General features: G+C 36.2%; 1 protein-coding gene across 1 annotated transcript in view; it reads right to left on the reverse strand.

The window, feature by feature from the left end:
* The window catches only part of col4a1 (collagen, type IV, alpha 1), a 45,486-nt gene that overhangs the window by 6,379 nt on the left and 19,767 nt on the right, over window positions 1-19,340 (reverse strand). Inside the window, exons 3-39 of the mRNA XM_083535771.1 lie at window positions 18,799-18,888; window positions 18,585-18,629; window positions 17,499-17,543; window positions 16,256-16,318; window positions 16,077-16,130; window positions 15,907-15,933; window positions 15,695-15,772; window positions 15,515-15,577; window positions 15,321-15,356; window positions 15,195-15,233; window positions 12,905-12,985; window positions 12,688-12,723; window positions 12,211-12,264; window positions 12,042-12,077; window positions 11,891-11,935; window positions 11,765-11,797; window positions 11,497-11,557; window positions 10,843-10,878; window positions 10,555-10,701; window positions 10,194-10,271; window positions 9,662-9,745; window positions 8,735-8,805; window positions 8,055-8,246; window positions 7,748-7,916; window positions 7,514-7,606; window positions 7,179-7,283; window positions 6,965-7,062; window positions 6,718-6,868; window positions 6,481-6,594; window positions 6,208-6,375; window positions 6,006-6,095; window positions 4,326-4,478; window positions 4,119-4,217; window positions 3,949-4,038; window positions 2,827-2,966; window positions 2,541-2,671; window positions 106-182 (exon numbers count right to left, since the gene is read on the reverse strand). Of these exons, the coding sequence (XP_083391897.1) occupies window positions 106-182; window positions 2,541-2,671; window positions 2,827-2,966; window positions 3,949-4,038; window positions 4,119-4,217; window positions 4,326-4,478; window positions 6,006-6,095; window positions 6,208-6,375; window positions 6,481-6,594; window positions 6,718-6,868; window positions 6,965-7,062; window positions 7,179-7,283; window positions 7,514-7,606; window positions 7,748-7,916; window positions 8,055-8,246; window positions 8,735-8,805; window positions 9,662-9,745; window positions 10,194-10,271; window positions 10,555-10,701; window positions 10,843-10,878; window positions 11,497-11,557; window positions 11,765-11,797; window positions 11,891-11,935; window positions 12,042-12,077; window positions 12,211-12,264; window positions 12,688-12,723; window positions 12,905-12,985; window positions 15,195-15,233; window positions 15,321-15,356; window positions 15,515-15,577; window positions 15,695-15,772; window positions 15,907-15,933; window positions 16,077-16,130; window positions 16,256-16,318; window positions 17,499-17,543; window positions 18,585-18,629; window positions 18,799-18,888 (3,172 nt within the window). The remainder of the gene's footprint in view (window positions 1-105; window positions 183-2,540; window positions 2,672-2,826; window positions 2,967-3,948; window positions 4,039-4,118; window positions 4,218-4,325; window positions 4,479-6,005; window positions 6,096-6,207; window positions 6,376-6,480; window positions 6,595-6,717; window positions 6,869-6,964; window positions 7,063-7,178; window positions 7,284-7,513; window positions 7,607-7,747; window positions 7,917-8,054; window positions 8,247-8,734; window positions 8,806-9,661; window positions 9,746-10,193; window positions 10,272-10,554; window positions 10,702-10,842; window positions 10,879-11,496; window positions 11,558-11,764; window positions 11,798-11,890; window positions 11,936-12,041; window positions 12,078-12,210; window positions 12,265-12,687; window positions 12,724-12,904; window positions 12,986-15,194; window positions 15,234-15,320; window positions 15,357-15,514; window positions 15,578-15,694; window positions 15,773-15,906; window positions 15,934-16,076; window positions 16,131-16,255; window positions 16,319-17,498; window positions 17,544-18,584; window positions 18,630-18,798; window positions 18,889-19,340) is intronic.

The following is a 19,340-nucleotide window of genomic DNA, read 5'->3' on the forward strand; positions in this document are numbered from 1 at the left end:
CTGGAATAATGAACACAATAACTAAACGCTAAAATAAATCTTGCTGTGTACAAACATAAATACGTTATTATGCTATTTTCATGATTAGATGGCCTATTTACACACCTGGTCGTCCTTCAAATCCAGGCTGACCTGGTAATCCAGGTAACCCAGGGGATCCTTTTTCACCTGGTAATCCAGGGCTTCCTGTTCAGATGAAAAATTCAATAGGTCATATTCAATGATGTTTAATGAGTTTTAATTGCAACATCATAAGGATTTAAAACAAGGAATATTTTATTAGTTTTTAGACCTCAGATATAACTACAAAAATTTCATGTGAGTGAACACAGAGTATACAGTAGTTTGCCTGAAACAGGTATATGATATATGTCTTCCTTAAACTTGATTCTAACTTTGGACCTAAGCCAAATTTTATTGCACAGTATAATTATATAGTTAAATTAAATCTGTTGATATTACAACAGGGACTATTCATGTAGCAACATAATGTCAGTATATTGAGTCAATTCATCTTCTTCTTTCTTGTCCTTTCCTCTAGGCTGGCGGCTTCATTCTCAGCCTTTTTATACCAATATAACCCCATGTCCCTCCCCTGCACATGACCAAACTAATTGCACCTCTCTCTACTTGTCTCCAAAACATCCCTTAAATGAGCTCATATTTAATCCTGTCCATCCTCATCACTCCAAATGAAAATCCAAGCATCTTCAACTCTGCCACCTCCAACTCCGCTTATTTTGCAATGCCACTGTCAATAAACCGTACACCATAGCAGGTCTCACCACAGTCTTATAAACTTTCCTTTTTACACTTGCAGATACCCTTCTATCACAAGTCACTCCTTCCACTCTTCTCCACCCACTCCACCCTGCCTGCACTCTTTTCTTCACGTCGCTAACACACTCTCTATTACTTTGCACAGCTGGCACCAAGTATTTAAAATCATCCACCTTCACCACCTCTTCTCTTTGCAACTGCTCCACTCCACTGCCCCTTATTTACCCACATGTATAATAGATTCAATAAATTAGACTGTTTTGAATGCTAGTCATGATCTTATTCAAATGATCCTTTTTTTTTCTTGTTTTGAATAAATGTAATCATGTAAATTTCAGTTAAACAATGTTATTTCCATCTTTAGTCCATTATTAAAAACTTAATTTATCAAACATCTAGAAAAAAATCTGGTAAGGGATGGGAACATCTCCAGGTTATGTATGTACCCATAGTTTCTTGAGGGAGTGAGACGATGCGTCAACAACACTGGGAACGCTTCAGCATTGTCCATGCTCTGAATCACATGTGCAATCAGTCCAATGGAAAGCACGCTGTCACCATCGGGGTGACGTCACCACCAGGAAGCTATAAAAAGCACATGAAGTGAAACCGGTGCTAGCTTCGTAAAAGGTTTTTAAAAACAATGGGCAAGTCCCATGCAGGCACTCTAGATCGTACCGGAGGCCTCAGCCTCTGGGTAACAAGAAAGAAAACGTGTCACCAACGGGTTCGTGCGATGGCAGACACCTAGAGCAGCTGGGGGTGTCATGGAGAACCAGAGGGGACAGTACAATATTTCTTAAATCACAACAGGTCAACCTGTGCTCTGTCCTCAGAAACCTTGGGCAGAGCGGCCACTTATGACTGCTCCCCAGCCGTAAGCATTATGCAATAACCAGGAACTCCCAGCCCTGGGACAGGAACCCAGGATCTCTCCATACATCTAAGGCACATAGGGCTCGCCACGTGACCTTCATTGTATGGGCCCTCAAGCTTACTGTACAGGCGAGCTTTCTGCTGATCGGCCGGCCAAACTATCTCAAGCATGGCTCTGCATGGGTCACTACCTCTAATAGCTCCTCGAAAGGGACTGGGTAAGGTGTTGTCTCTGAGGATTCACAGACCTCGACCCCCCCTCTCAAAAGAGGAGAGGCGGAGCTATACACTCATAGCAAGCGAAAGAAACCGCCAAATGTCGTGCTTCCGAGCAATGTGACAATGCTGGACTGGCTGCGACCTAGCACGATCTGTTCCCAGACAAGCGACACAGAAATTTTGCATAGAACCCCCCCATCACCCCGGCCATGATGTCGCGTTTTCCATTATACTGATTGCACATGTTTTTCAGAGCGTGGACAACGCGAAAGCATTCCCAAAGCGTTGTTGACGCAGCTATCTTTCACCTTATAACTAGTAAAATAACTTTAAAATGTAAGTTATATATTACATTTAATAATGTAATAGAACATTAAATAATATATTAACTTGTTGGTTTGAAGAGAGAATTAATCAGTGACCAAACATCAACAACATAAGTTTGAATTATAGATTGGATTTTCGATGTATGACACATTATGACATATTTTTGTGTGGTTCAATGTGCAAGGTGAAGTGTGATTGGTGGAGAACACATGGATCAGTTAAACTGTTGGTGTAAGCAGCTTGCAGTTATACACACTGCACCACTATGCCACCAACAATCTATGTTAGCCTAAAGTACAGTATATTAGCCAGGAAGTTAGAATAGACAGAAATGGAACTTGCCGGCATAACCAGTCAGGCCTATGTCTCCTTTTGGCCCTGAGGTTCCAGGGATGCCTGGGATTCCCATTGCACCTTTCAGTCCTTTCTGTCCAGACTCTCCAGGGAAACCAGGTGGACCCATTTCACCCTACAGTATAACATACAGGGAGTACACGTGATAAAGTTCACTATGAATGCCCTGAGTAAAAGTAAGATTTTTTTTCTGTCTTTTCTTTAAATGTTTTTTAAAAAGCAACACCATTTAATTGACCAATACACATAATTCTGCACATAAATATGTACCTTTTCCCCTTGGAGTCCAGGAAATCCTATTCCTGGCAGACCTGCTACTCCCTTATCACCTTTTACTCCTGGATCACCCTTGATCCCGTGATGACCAGGATGACCAGCAATACCTTTACTGCCTTTTGATCCAGATGCTCCTGCAAACCCACATAGCAATAGGTCATTTTTTTTTTTTTTTGCTTACGTTTTACACAGCATCCACCCGTTTTTTGGAATTATGGTTGAACTTAATCTGTGTTGGTTTATTTATTTTATTAAATTTTTCTATATTTGTCACATTTAAATAATTCACATCATTAAGAAAATTGTAATATTACACAAAGAAAACCAAAGTAAAAAAGAAATGCAGTTTTTAAATAATGGTTTTATTCATTAAGGGAGAAAAACTATCCAAATCTGCCTGGCCCTATGCAAAAAAGTAATTGCCCCTAAACCAAATCAAGCATTTGTGAAAGCTAGCAATGAGTCTTTCACATCACTGTCGAGGAATTTTGGCACACTCTTCTTTGCAGAATTGTTTTACTCTAGCCACATTGGAGGATTTTCAAGCATGAATGGCCTGTTTAAGCATCCCAATCGGATTTAAGTCCAAACAATGACTAAGCCACATGAAAATCTCAATCTTATTATTAATTTTTTTTCTAATGATTCAGAGGTGGTTTCTTTGGATCATTGTCCTGCTGCATAACCAAGTGCGCTTGAGCTTGAGGTCAGGAACTAATAAGCGGATATTATCCTTCAGGATTTTCTGGTAGAGTCCAGAAATCCTAGTTCCATCAATTATGGAAATTTATGTATGCACGACCCGCCACTGGGTTTCTTTATTCAATAGGTCTGGCATTAACTAGGCCGGGGTGTGGCATGTGAAATTTAACTCAACTTTCCAAAAGATTACCCTTACTACCCTTACCTTTACTATTACCCTTATTACCCTTAATAAATGAAATAATCTTTTAAAAACTGTATTTTGTATTCACTTAAATATTTGTGTGACATAATAATTTGCTTGATGTTTAGAATCATTTAAATGTTAAATTAAAAAAAATATTACAAATCAGTAAAGGGCTAAGAACTTTTTCATGGCATATTTGTGCTTATCATTGTGCTTTTTTATTTTACCTGGCAATCCCATTTCTCCCATGCTGCCTTTTGCTCCAGGCTGTCCATATGGTCCTGTTTCTCCAGGAAGTCCTAAATCACCTTTTTCACCTAAGGTAAATATATATTTAAAGTGTCAAAACAAGAAAATTGATACATTCAAATTTTCATATTGTTGATATGAACTTGACCTGGCTGTCCAGGTGAACCTGGCATTCCATCCTTTCCAGGCATTCCACGATCTCCAGGTTCTCCAGAGACCCCCTTCTGTCCTGTGGGGCCTGGTTCCCCTGGAAATGGATATCAAACATAACAGTTACTTGCAAATTACGTTTTTAATTCTTATTATGAAAACATCATGGAATTAGAAATTTACTGTTGAGATTCAAGTCTCCTACCTGTGTCTCCACTTTCTCCCTTCTCTCCCTTCATATGCTCCATTTCTACTTCAGTCATATTACCAGGTGGTCCTTGTAGTCCAGGCTCTCCTCTCTCTCCTTTAGGGCCTTGTTCACCAAACTCTCCCCTCGGCCCACTCAGACCAAAATCACCTACCATTGCCAAGAACATAAGTCAAGGATTCGAACAATAAAAATGCCTTTTTACCGTATTTAAAACAGTAAATATATTCATACCCCTCACATTTGAGCAACCATTTTAGTATACATTATCAAGGGACAATACTATAAAAATTAAACTCTGATATATTTGAGAGTAGTCAATGTGCAGCTTGTATAGCAGTATAGATTTACTCTCTCCTAAAATAACTCAATATACAGCCATTATTGTCTAAATAACTGGCAACAAAAGTGAGTACACTCTAAGTCAACATGTCAAAACTGTGTCCAAATTGTACCGTAAATATTTTGTGTGAACAGCATTGTTATCTTGCACTGCCTTAATCCTCCTGGGCATGGAATTGACCAGAGCTGCACAAGTTGTTGCTGGGATCCTTTTACACTCCTCCATAATGACATCACGGAGCTGCTGGATGTTAGACACATGCCCGGTTTCTGATGGTAGGGCATTATGTTCTGCTTTAGAATGTCACAGTACATACATGTTTCCCTCAATATAAACACAGCTCCCCTTTACCAGCAGCACTCATGCAGCCCCAGACCATGATGCTACCACCACCATGCTTGACTGTAGGCAAGACACATTTTTCTTGGTAGTCCTCTCCAAGGGCATCAACACATATGCTGGACACCATCTGAGCCAAACAAGTTTATCTTAGTCTCATCAGACCACAGGACATGGTTCCAGTAATTCAGGCTCTTCAACAGGTTGTCTTTAGCAAACTGTTTAAGGGCCTTTTTTTAACCAGATACAGAAAAGGCTTCCTTCTGGGATAACAGCCATGCAAACATTATTAACAACAGCTATATTTACATTAATGGCTGTATGTGTAGTTATTTCCAGAGGGCAGTAAAACTACACTGCTACACAGCCAAAAGAAGAGGAAGTATTGTTTCTTGAGAAGATATACTAAAAATGGTTGCTGAAATGTGAAGGGGTGTGTGTATATATATATATATATATATATATATATATATATATATATATATATATATATATATATATATATATATGTCACTTAACATTTGTTGTTTTACTGATGCACCAAGTTTCAAATCAAGCACCAAATATTCACCATGATACATACATCTGGCAATTAAAACCGTCCTTGTGGAACCGTAAAAATTCCACCGTCCTTGTGGAAACGTAGCAAAAGTTCTGTTTGGTGTCCTGATTATTTACATAATTTAAAACACCATAATTATTTAAAACATATTTTGTCTGCATGCTCTATGTTGAGTATGGTTTCACTGATAATAAACATACATTTGCATCCAGCATCCAAATTTGTCCATGCCCATGTTGATTAAAGTATTCATTAAAGGTACATTTAGAAAAGAAAACAATGTGTGATTAAGTCTTGATTAATCACGAGTTAACTCATAACAACCATGCGATTAATCGCATTTAGATATTTGATTCGACTGACAGCCCTAATACAGTGTATATGCAGTGAATTGCACAATTCAGTCACATTAGCGACCAATTTAACCCTCTACCTCTTGGTCCAATGGTTCCAGGAGGTCCAGGTTGACCCTCGGATCCAGGTGACCCTGGAATTCCCATTATTCCAATATCTCCTTTGGGGCCTAGAATTACACAAAACCATTGTTGAAATAAGCTATGTCATTAAAAATTTACAACAGAGTGTACATAAAGAGATTTTATTTAGAAAAGCACATGGCATCACACAGCACTTACCTCTCTCCCCAGGGAATCCATCATTACCTTGTCTTCCCGGTTCACCTGGCAACCCCTTAGGCCCTGGAAACCCAGGCAAACCAGAGGAGCCCTTTTCACCTTGAGGACCTGGCATTGCAGGACCTGGAAAACCTTGGAGACCTTTCTCTCCCTTTTCACCAATGCGACCTGCAACACCGAAAACGTAAAGGAGCCAGCAGTGTTTTCTTGTGTTAATGCATTTAATGTGTAAAATAGATCATACAATTTAGACAATCTTAAAAGGAAACTTGCCTAAGGGACCTGGTTCTCCAGGGGGTCCCATTGGACCAGGTTGTCCAGGCTCTCCCAGCCCTGGGAGACCAGGTGGTCCTGGCAAACCTTTAGACCCAGGAGGACCAGGGTCACCTGAAAGTAAGAGGTCAGTTAAGGTTAATCTTTGGGTTTCATTTGACTTCTGGTAATATGGTACAGTATATAGTGTTAATGCTGATTTTAAGAACAAGACACAAATATACCAAAATATGGTACCTTTAAAACCCTGAGAACCAGGTCGTCCAGTTTGTCCTTCAGCTCCAGGGAATCCTGCCATTCCAACATTACCCTTTTCTCCTTGAAACCCTTGCACTCCTGGCTGTCCAATAGAGCCCTTGGGTCCTCGGAGACCAATGCCAGGTTCACCCTTCATGAAAACAGCGATGAATAAAAAATGTGCTAATTATTTTGCACATGCAATCATCAGACACTCGATAAAATTTTATTATTCTCACAATCATACTTTTTGTCCAGGATTTCCTGGGTGTCCAGGAGAACCATCCTGGCCTGAATTCCCAGGGTCCCCAGATAATCCTGGTGCACCTGGTAAACCGGAGTGACCTACACAAAAAAGAGACTGAATGACATTTCTGAAAATAATGTTGGCATTATGAATGCAGTATATTGTCACAAGGTTGGAGGTAAAGCAGCTTTATTAGAACTGAGTGATATTTTACCTTTTGGACCTGGTGGACCTGGAAATCCAATTCCTGGTTGACCAGGGTCACCTTTTTCACCTGGTAATCCTGGCTGTCCTTGATCTCCAGAGGGACCTCTTTCACCTTAAAAATAAATTCAACCAAGCATAAAACTTCAACTGATGCCTTAAGTAAATTCAATAGGATTTACATCATTTTTAAAGCAAAAAAAGCATTTTCAAACAAGAACAAAAATAAAAAAAGTGTACCAAAATATATTCAAGCAGATATCAATATAAAGTAATCTAATGTAATGCAACATTTTTGAACAATGAGATAATGAATCATATTCCAAAAGTTATGTATTAACTTACCTTGAAGACCATGAAATCCTGTCTCACCACGTGGTCCTGGTGGACCTGGAGGTCCTGGCATACTTAGAACTTTTCCAGGTTCACCTTTAGGCCCTGTTGTTAGAATGAGAGACTTGTATTATTTATTCAAATAAAACAATCATTATATGCATTTGTACATTAAATTTCATGTAATGTATACTGGCATGATAGCCAAATACAGTTAATAACGAATATACATCTCTAAGTACTGACCTGGCACTCCTGGCTTTCCTGGAACACCAGAACTTCCCTGACTCCCTTTTTCTCCAGGCTCCCCAGGCCGGCCATGTCCAGGAAGACCTGGGGGTCCTCTCTCACCACGGGGTCCTATTATCCCAGGATCACCATCTGGACCACGGTCACCTTTAATACCCTCTCTAGCCTTTAAATTCGTATGATTGGTAGATTACATTTTCAGATATTCTTTTATTTGATAAGTATAAGATTTAAGAAGCTACATGCATATAAGTTGATGTGATAATTTTAAGCTCTTATAATCTTTTAAACAATTAGCACTTACTGGCTCTCCTTTTGTTCCAGGTATACCTGGACGTCCATCCTTTCCCGGAATTCCATCTATTCCTGGTAACCCTCTTGGGCCAGGAAACCCTGGTGAACCCTTCTCTCCCTTCAGATCCGGGGATATATAGATGTCACCTGGTTCACCCTTTGCCCCAGGAGCACCCATCAAACCTGGTGAACCATCATTCCCCTAAGGAAAAGTTTTTCTTTTAATAAGCTGTTGTTAAATACAAAATTGTTGAAAACTGGACTATGTCACTGGTACCTAGAGCAGCAATACACTGTGGTTCAGTTTGAATATTTCCTTTGTCTTTTTTGTCTGGAGACCCTGCCTTAAATGATGCTGGTGTATTAATACTCTGAACTGGTAACATTTTAACACAGCTGAATGGCATAGCTGGATGTCTTACAAAAATGGCATCTAAATCTAAGTTATGTCTTAGACTATATTTCCTTGTGCCAATCTTACCAGTTTTTATCAACTTAAATTCATACATTTCAATGTATTTATTTGAAGCAACTCCAAGTATTTTATAATTTAAGCAACATTTTATATGAATGGTTGAATTAATAAATTTTAGAATCTGTTAGCTAGGAAAAACCTGCTGATGACTACAGTTTGAAACATCCAGAATCAAATATAAAAATGTCTATGTCAGATGTTTAATCATCACCCACCGGCAATCCAGGAACTCCAGCAGGGCCAGACTGACCCATTTCTCCTTTACTACCTTCTTTTCCAGGAAAACCTAAAAAAAATATAAATTTGAGTAAATTATTTATATGTGTGTCATAAACCAATGCAAATGCAGAAATAAAAAAAAGAGCGAAATATTCTTTATTTTTCCGTTTTTGTTTGTTTGTTTCAGTAAGAGTATGCAGGAGGAAAACTTTGGAATACAGCTCTTGCCAAACTGCATTGGAACAATTACAGGTTTTTATCACAAATCCCACCCTAACTAACAAACATTTCACAGAAATATGTTTGTCTAGGTTCTTTTTTTTTATTTTAAGAAAAATCAATTATGCATTTTTGAAGAAAGTCATTGCTCTTTCTTAATGAATTACATCATGTGCTGTTTGTTGGGAACAAGTTGTTGCTTTGTGACTTTAAATTGCTACATAATGTATAAACTCAGCAAGGTTAGCGGTAATCAAGTCTACAAAGTCTACAAAGTGTCTAGACTAATTGAACCCAATTATCAATTACATTTAGTAAACTGGTTAATTAAGTAAAGGTGTAATTACCTTTTCAAACAGACCTTGAGTGTGGGAAATTGTTTCTTTCATACGTTACACATATCATTAAAGAATTTGTGTTTATTTAGATTGTCCTTGCCATGTTGAATTTATATTAAATGTAAAACTTACACAATTTAAAATAATACTTATTTTTTGGAGATCTGAATCTAGCAGATTTGCCAAAGTGCATCCATTTCAGGAGTTAAAGTAATAATCATTTAAAAACAAAATATAAAGTTATTTCAAATAGTGATTGAAAAATCTTTTTAAATGATAACTAAATTATAAAAAAAAAAAAAAAGCTGAAATCTAGTAAAAGGGTTTTTCATTCATTGCCCAAATTATTAACATAAAAAGTATTACCTTGATTTCCTTTAGGCCCTTGAATACCAGGTAAACCTGGAGGTCCACTAGCAGAGCACTGCATGCAAGTATCTCCTTTGTCACCTAAACGAAGAGGAAAGCACAACAGATTTTAAAAAAGCAACTAAAAACTATTAATGATTATTCTACAAGCTATAATTAAGCTGCATGGCTGTGACTCAAGCTGAGGTACTCATCTTGCTTCACAACAAGCAATTAAACAGTCAGCTTCAAAACCTTATTATTCAAAACACATTATATGCTAAATACTTACAAAATGTAATAATTCAGCAAGTACATTTAATTATGCTACATGTAGTGATTCATCGAAATAATAAATCATGTAAGACATTTAATTAATATGGAAGCATGTCCACGTTGCAAAATTCACAAATTTGTGGTATCAGTTTCTTTTCATTAATAAAATCTTTTCAGTAAAGGTTCAGTTTATTAAGTGCCCTTGTTAAAATCAATTTTTGAAGTTTCTTAAATCAAATGGTTTGAGATGCTTAAATACATTCTTCTTTCTCACCTTTCTGGCCCAACTCTCCTTGCAAGCCAGGAGGTCCAGGAGGGCCTGGCTCTCCACGATCAATATCACACTCTCCACCTGCAAAAAAACAAAAAAACAAAAAAAACAAACAATGAATTATTAAAATAGAAAAGGACACAACAGTGGTGTAGTAACATGAACATAGTTTATACATGAATTCTTGATAGATTTTTTATGTATGAAATCTTGACAATTACAATTAAGTAGTCCCAAGAATTTGCTATGTGATAATAATTCTAAAACACAAATAACAATCCTTGTTGTGATTTTTGCACTATGATTTTTTTTTTGTGAACAATTCTGGCCTACATCTAGGCATGATAAGCCTGTCTGTACTTACTTAATTCCCCTGGGGGTCCGGGTGGACCAGGAACGCCATCAGCTCCCTTGTGGCCTCTGAGAGACTCTCCATCAGCTCCTTTGTCTCCCTTCTGTCCAATCTCTCCAGGGAAACCTCTTTCTCCAGTAGGGCCTTCAATATTTCTGCCTACAACCAACCAAGGACACAAAGAAAAAGTGGACAATAAAGGCAAGGAAATTCAAGAGTCTTTTTTTTTCCTAACAGACTTTGTAATATCAAAGAATTTATAAAAAAAAAAATTTTATTAACATGAAGTACTTTTCTCACCTGGAGGACCAGTATCTCCAGAAATACCAGGGGGTCCTGTAAAAAAAAAAAAAAAACATAATTCTTAGAATAATCCCTTTTGCTTATTATTTGCAGTACATTTTTTGTGCATGAATCAACATTGAGTTATAAAAATAAGAAAACATAGTGAAATATTCTTCAGCAAGTAGACTGTAATATTTTAAAATAAGAAAAGGAAACACAGACTATTCTATTTGAAAGCTTTAAAAAACTTTAAATACGCTTTCAACTGTGGAAAAGATCTTTTTCAATCCTTAAAATAAAAATTGAATTATGATCCATATGCAGTGGAAAAATGCTGTACATGTGAAACTGAACAAACTTTATCTGTGCATGGCAACTGTTGGGAAACACTACAAATGACCAGGCTTGAATTCCTTTTAGTTATTCAGTAGATCAGATTAGACAAAATTAATAAAATGGTGTCTGGTGTGTTTCTGTGTTAATGAATCCAGGTTCCAGCTGCATCTCAGCATTACTTATTATATGAACAGATTTGTATATGAACAGAATTTACATTATATATGTTTGATGAATAATGATCAACACGCACATTGACACTGCACCCAAAATTTGAATAGATTAGCAGCAAGGAATGTACGGTAAATTAATCTGTTCATCATTCTGCTTTACCTCTTTCACCAACTGGTCCAGGTAAGCCTGGAGGTCCAGGAGGGCCAGGTGCACCATCACCCTTCAAAAATATATACATTTAGACTTAGATATATTGTTTAATAAAACAAATAGATAGATAGATAGATAGATAGATAGATAGATAGATAGATAGATAGATAGATAGATAGATAGATAGATAGATAGATAGATAGATAGATAGATAGATAGATAGATAGATAGAAACAAATAGTATAAATAAAAATATAAATAGCTGGATGTTTCTTACATATCCTGGGGGGCCTTTCTCTCCTTTTTGACCCTGTGAAAAACAAAGTAAAATCTAATTGCATGCAAAAGCACAAAACAAGATAATTTGCTGTGTCATATTGTTTAGAGAAAAATAATTATTCACCTTCGAGCCAGAAAAGCCAGGTGTACCAAGTTCACCTTTTTCCCCCTTTAAGAGAGAACAAATTATGTCTTTTTTGTTGTTGTTTTTTTGCAGTTTAAATAATTTCATATTAAAATTTTAACTTTAACATGTATAGAAACATGCATTATACCTTAGCTCCATTCTCTCCATACTTTCCAGTTTTTCCCTAATAGTAAAATTAAGCGCATAAGATAATTTTTTATAATGGTTACATATTAATTTGAGCTAACTATATTTCTATTTCAGTTGAAAAGCTTTCTGGTAATTGTTATTTTTGGCAGAGCAGCATGACAACTTACTGTTGGGCCTGGTAGTCCTTGCTGACCTTTAATTCCTGCTTGATATGGTGAACACTGCTCAAACACAGAATGATTAACCATTACCATAACCATAACATGAAAAGATAAATTCCACAGTACATGCCTTCCACTGATATCGACACATTCTAGTAAATAAAACAAAGAAAATTAGTTTCTTGCTAAAAACGAAATCACAGACCATACTCTGCTTTCATGTATAGCAAAAAATTGCAAACACAAGAGTTAAAAATAAATAAATAAATAAATAAATAAATAAATAAATAAATAAATAAATAATCTTATATACCTGTCCCACAATTGCAAAATTCAATCATATCACATGGTCTTATGTCTATAAGGTATATGTTATATCTTGGAAAGCATATAAAGATTTTTAATGTTGAAATATTTGCTACATTTGCATCAACTGCACTTCAGCACATTTGAGTCATGTCTGGGTATTTAAAATAAACTCACCATCTCTCCCTTTTGTCCAGGTTCCCCCCGTTCACCCTACAAAACACATGCCATTTACATGCTTTATCATCAGTGTGTTTCTAAGATGTAAATTATTCACTGATTCATGACAAGGAGCATACAGTCTGATTTATTATTTAATGGACCTGACTGTTGGCTGATCTATCAAAACCTGAAATATCAAAAAAAATATGTTCAAAATCCATAAGATCCATACTTTTGTCCAAGATTCTTTTTGCCCTTCAAACCCACTGGGAATTCCAGGAGGTCCTGGTGGACCTGTGAGGCCTTTTTCACCCTGATAAGGAAAGTGCACAACAAATGTAAGTTAACAGCAAGTTTTCAAATTATGTTAATTTCCCTCTAGCTGGAGCATGTTGTTAAGTTGTTACGCAATTCCTAAATAAACTCTGAAAGTGTTTGTTACCAAGCAGTTTACACTATTTTAATTAAGCCTTTTACATTAGATCCAATTCAGAAGTGCTCCATGATGACCAAATCGATTCTTATTGTATGTCAGTCAAAACAAAACCAGTAATGATCATTTTAAGCATATAATGTTTGTGTGGATGCAGACCTAAAATTTGTTCTTGGTACTTAGATTAGCCAGGCTGGTTGGCTATCTAGAAATCTTGCATTGGGCCATATACACTTTGCAAATGTTTATTGATAAAGTCACTTTTCATTTTGTTAAAAATGGTTATGAGATTTACATACACCTTGAGAAATTATCATGTTGGGATATGTGATAATATATGTGATGTGATTATAATGTGTTTTTATGTTTATCGAAACTACATCACAGCTGCTATAAGTTTACATTACCATTTTTTAAATACGGAGTTTGCGCATAAGTATGTCTTTGTCTGGTTTCTTAATTGCCTTGATATATTTTTTTATTCATATTGGTGCACATTCATCAATATACAGGGCATTCTGAAAGAATCCAGTCCCTTTTCAATTGTTTAAATGTTGTTATGTTGCAGGCTGATACTACAATATTTTAAAAGATTTTTTCTTATTAATCTACACCCAGTACACCATAATGACAACGTGAAAACAGAATTCTAAAAATGTCTGTATTTATTTTTTATTATAATAATAATAATTAAAAAAAATCAAATGTATTTAATATTACATGTACATAAAAGTTCAGACACAACAGGTGCCTCCGATTTCTCTTGATTGTTGCTGAGATGTTTGTACACATTGATTGCCGCCTACCTGTGGAAAAATCTATTGATTGGACATGATTTGGAAAGGCATACACCTCTTTACAGAAGGCGTCACAGCTGACAATGCAGATCAGAGAAAAAATTAAGCCATGAGGTCAAAAAAACTGCCTTCAGAGCTCAGAGACAGGATTGCTGCAAGGCACAGCCAGGACTCTTCTAAGAGCTGGTCACCCTGCCAAACTGAGCAATCAGTAGAGGGCTTAATAATAGAGGTGACCAAGAACCCAATGGCCATTCTGACTGAGCTTCTGTGTAGAGATGGGACAAAGCTCCAGGAGGACAACCATCACTGTAGCCGTCTACCGACCTGGGATTTATAGCAGATTAGTTAGAAAGCCTCGCCAGCAAACCCATAAAAGCCTGCTTGAAGTTTGCCGACGAGCACCTGAAGACTGTGTGGATCAAGATTCTCTAGTCTGATAAAACCAAAATTGAACTGTTTCGCCTCAATTCTAAACGCAATGTCTGAAGGAAACCAGGCACCGCTCATCATCTGCCTAAAACCATCTTAACAATGGAGCATGATGGTAGCAGCATCATGCTGTGTGGGTGTTTTTTTTGCAACAGGGACTGGGCAATTGGTCAGAGTCCAGGTAAAGCTGAATGGAGCAATGTACTGAGATATCCACAATAAAATCTTCTTCCACAGAGCTCAGGATCTCACTCTGGGCCAAAGGGTTTTACCTTCCTACATGACAACAACCCTAAACACAGTCAAGACAACACGGGAGTGACTTAGAGAACTATTGAACATTGAACATCTCTAAAGACCTGAAAGTGGCTGTCCAACAGTCACAACCCAACCTGATGCAGCTTAAGAGGATTTGCCATGAAGAATGGCTGAAAATCTTTCAATCCAGGTGTGTAAAGTTTGTTGTGTCAAACGCAAAAGGTGCTTCAACTACTCTAAATGGGTCTAAATACTAATGTATGTGTGATATTTAACTTTTTTATAATTAAAAAAAAGACATTTCTAAAACTATGTTTTCACTTTGTTATTGAGAGTCATGAGAAGAAAAATTAATTTGTTCAATTGTAGTATCAGGCTGCAACATAACAAACCTGAAAAAATTAAAGAGGGTCTGAATACTTTCTGAATGCACTGTTAGTACAACAAAACATGTCAATGCAACCATCAAAAGGGTTGTTCTCATATTCTAATTGTATTTTATTTCTGTGCTTTGTTGTTTAAATGGACACAACAATTAAAGATTGTAAAAACATTAAATCATAAGTTTTTGATTCGTAAAAAAAGCTTATCATTCTTCTTACCCTGTCACCTTTAGGACCAAGAAAAGTAAGCTTATCACCCTGAAATGTAAATCAAACTGTTATCCACAGGCTTAGCTTTTACTAACATGTTATTTTTTAATAAATGTATACAAATTTCAAACCTACAGGAAGGCCAGGAGGGCCGGGTTCTCCCTGATATCCCTGAAAAGGTCAAAAACAGAGGATATTATTTGTTTAGATGTAAAAATTAATTACTACAAATATTGTTGGGCCTACTTAAGGATTTGACAAAAACAATGCTTGTATGCTTCCTTGTCTTTTGAAGCATTTACTGTGTTGGGTTAGATGCAGTCACTCACTCTAAGCCCATCTAGTCCTGGTGGCCCAACTGGTCCTTGTATTCCAGGTTGTCCTGGTGGCCCCTTTGGGAAGAGGCAAGAAATGTAAATACGATCCTGTAATTTTTATATATTTTCCCTTTGGGGCGTTATATAAAGCTTTATTAAAACCCATATAAAATGCAGCATGATCACACTTACTGGCAACCCTGCTGGTCCTTGAAAGCCTCTTTCTCCTTTCTGAGGAATAAATCCACCAATAATACCACCTGGGTCCCCCTAAGACAGAAGCATATGATTAATGGTCTGCGCATACTTCTCTGGAGAAGTTAGTAAAAGTTAATGATAAGGTTTTTAAATGTTCATACAATGAAAAACATGTTTCATTAACTAAACAAGCATTGTTTCCCTACCTTCATTCCTGGATCACCTGGAAATCCCTGAATATAAGAAAATATAATCAATGAAATAATCAGATGCAGTGGTGTTCAATGAAATGAATTCGAATATTCACTGTGACTAGTAAACAGCCTAGAAGTCGGAAAATCTGCTATTTATGTGATATTAGTTGTCGTTTCCTTACAGGTGGTCCTGGCAATCCTGATATTCCTGGGATTCCATCTCTTCCTCTATCCCCCTGCAATACAAAATTAGTTTGAAAAAGTATGAAATAGAAAGAATGCACAGATCTAAAAGATACTACCTAGAGGCAAATTACATATTCTCCTTAAGTAACAAAGAGAGAAAAATTGTAATGCTTGCCTTTGTTCCGTTGCAGCCTGGGATACCTGGAAGTCCCTGAGGGCCATCTTGACCCGGGATACCCTGAAATGGAAATGTGATGCACAGTCAAGTTAAGTACACACACACACACACACACACACACACACACACACACACACACACACACACACATATATATATATATATATATATATATATATATATATATATATATATATATATATATATATATATGTATGTATATATGTATGTACACACATACACACAGATATCAGCATCAGTAAGGGTCATGCCTATCAGGAGGTTAAAATAGCTGTTATGCTGCCATCTACTGTGCTGAGCAAGTATGTGTAGGTGTACATTTATTTTAAATTTATTAAGCAAGTCAACGAAAAAAAAGAAGAAAAATCTCTCTTTCAATTCTAGGTTTTTATTTGTCAGGGCTTAATAATAATTAGGTGATCCTCAGTCCACTTCTTTCATTCTTTTCCACATTGTTTCAGTTTCTTCATGTTTGAGGGCATGCTTTTATGCACAGCTCCCTAAGGTTTCTATCAGTGGGGTTAAGGTCTGGACTATATCTTTTGCCTTTCAGTAATTAGATTTTTCTTCTTTGGTCATTCAAATGTTGATTTGCTTCTGTGTTTGGGATTATGATCCTGTTGCATGTCATGAACATTATGTGCCTGCAGAATCCTGCATATGTACAATTAAAAACATCGATTGTGTTTTTTTAATCACATGAAGGTATTTAATTTTTTTCAAGGTAGGTAGGTAAACCCTGATAAATAAAAACAAATAATTGAATCCCTTACACATGACTGTATGTACTGTAATGTACCTATACTGCATCCTGGTTATATATAATGTTATATCTGAACTTTTCGGCACCAGGTATATCTGATGCTGAATTAGCATAGTAATTATGATGGCTATTCTAAACCCAGAAGAAATTATTTATGGTGGTGAATCCACTAAACACAAAGAGACAGTTGTTAAGGGCACTAGTGTTGCAGTTAGAGATGACTATAACCAGATCAGCAGTTGTCATGCATCTAGATTAAAGTAAGTTGTATAGAAAGTTTGTAATGCAGTATAGGCTGGCAGCCTGTTAATATTCAGAAGAATATAAGGTGTATCATAACTGAGCTGGAAGAATATGATGATTACTGCTAAGTCAATTATCTGTTAGGTTGCTTAGAAAATCAGGTGTTTGAGAGAAAAGCTAAGTTCATGAGCGGAGTAATATTGAAGAACTTACCGGGTGCCCAGGAATTCCCGGAATACCAGGTAAACCAGAAGGTCCCTAGGGCAGAGATTTTGCATTAGTTGTCTATTGCAGTATTTATTTTTGTTTAAATAAGGAGAAACAAACATGATAAAATAAAAGGAAAACGTCGATAAATAAACCGTTCATTCACAGATGTTTAAAATTCTCACAATTGTGATATATTGCAAACTACTATGCAATATACTGAAAAATATGTCCACATATGTACATTTCCCCTTGTGTATTTTTTGTAGCGTATTTTTTAGTGTAGATACAGTATGTGCTAATGTAATAGGTCAAATATATTGCAAGTGCTAGAGATTATACTCAATCTTGATTAATTTGACATTAAAAATGATCATTAAAAACACATTTGTTCACAAATGTAGGTATAAAAAGAAAAATATCACATTCAGGTAAATCGTATGCATGGCAGCACACAGCCTATAAGTCCACATACTTACATACAGTATATGGTCAGTGTATTGTTCTAGAAAACCATCAATATATGTGAAATATATAAATAACTATAACTAAATGGCATACAATCTCCTATTATGAAGGTTAATAATGCAACAACATGGCATCCCGGTCAGGGAACCAACCCCAGCCATTAGGGGTTGCGTTAGGAAGGACATCCAGCGTAAAAACATGTGCCAAATCAAACATGCGGATGGTCCGCTGTGGCGGCCACTGATGGAAGAAGCCGAAAGAAAGTTCTTTATGGTATATATAACAATATGAATGTACTGCATGCTCTTTTTATATTCCATTCCTTTTTAATGCTTGAAGGCCGGACAGTCGTAAAAAGCATTTCACTGCATGTCGTACTCTGTATGTATGTTTATGTGACAAAAAAAATTTGATTTTGATTTTATTTGCTCCAGTGTACCAAAATAGAATACCATGTCATATATTTTCTTTTAACGTCATGTAGAATGCATGCAATTTTAGCTCGTTTAATGTGGATATTCAATTACAATTAAAATTTTTAATTAACTACATTTTTATCTGAATAATTAGTTAATATCTATACCAAAAAAAGTACTGAACTATGAGTAAACAAATATCACTTACTCGTATTCCTTTCATTCCAGGGGCCCCGGCTTCGCCAAAATCTCCCTATAAGGGTACAAAGGTCATCTTACAATAACTGTTTCTGGTACTCGGAAATATTCTCAAGTTAATATCTGATTATTTCAGTATGAATGAATGAATGAACTAGACCAGGTACTAATAATGAAAATAAAATATTTCTGTGCGTATTTTCTGTGGTTTGGTTATTAAATACCTTTGGTCCCATTGGTCCTTGAGGGCCCTCATTACCTTGCATACCTGGAAATCCCATATTTCCTTGTAAGCCAGGTAAACCTCTCTCTCCCTGTACCAAGAAAATAGACATACTTGTGTGAGTTTGAGACATACTTAAATGTCTAACATACCTATATGTTAGTCATATGACGATGTTCTTGAATGTGACCGATGCAACATTTCAGTAGTTATGTTTTCTACCTTTTCTTGGGTTTTTTTGTTTGTTTTTTTTTTCAGACTTTTAAAGTGGTACCACTGAGATAGATATGTGTGGAAGACTCCACTAGATGGTGTAACAGAGCTTTCATTAAAACTTAACTATAATTAGGTACAGTAATTAGCTTAACTACAATTATTGTATTTAATGGTAACTAAATTAAATTAAATTTTATATATATATATATATATATATATATATATATATATATATATATCCTTTACAAATTCAACAATTTTCCTCATAAAATAATAGAAGTGTGTAACAAATCGAAACACATAACTACAGTGTGAAAATTTAAAAAC

The sequence above is a fragment of the Silurus aristotelis genome (genome assembly GCF_946808225.1).
Source record: "Silurus aristotelis genome assembly, chromosome: 3".
Classification (NCBI taxonomy): domain Eukaryota; kingdom Metazoa; phylum Chordata; class Actinopteri; order Siluriformes; family Siluridae; genus Silurus; species Silurus aristotelis.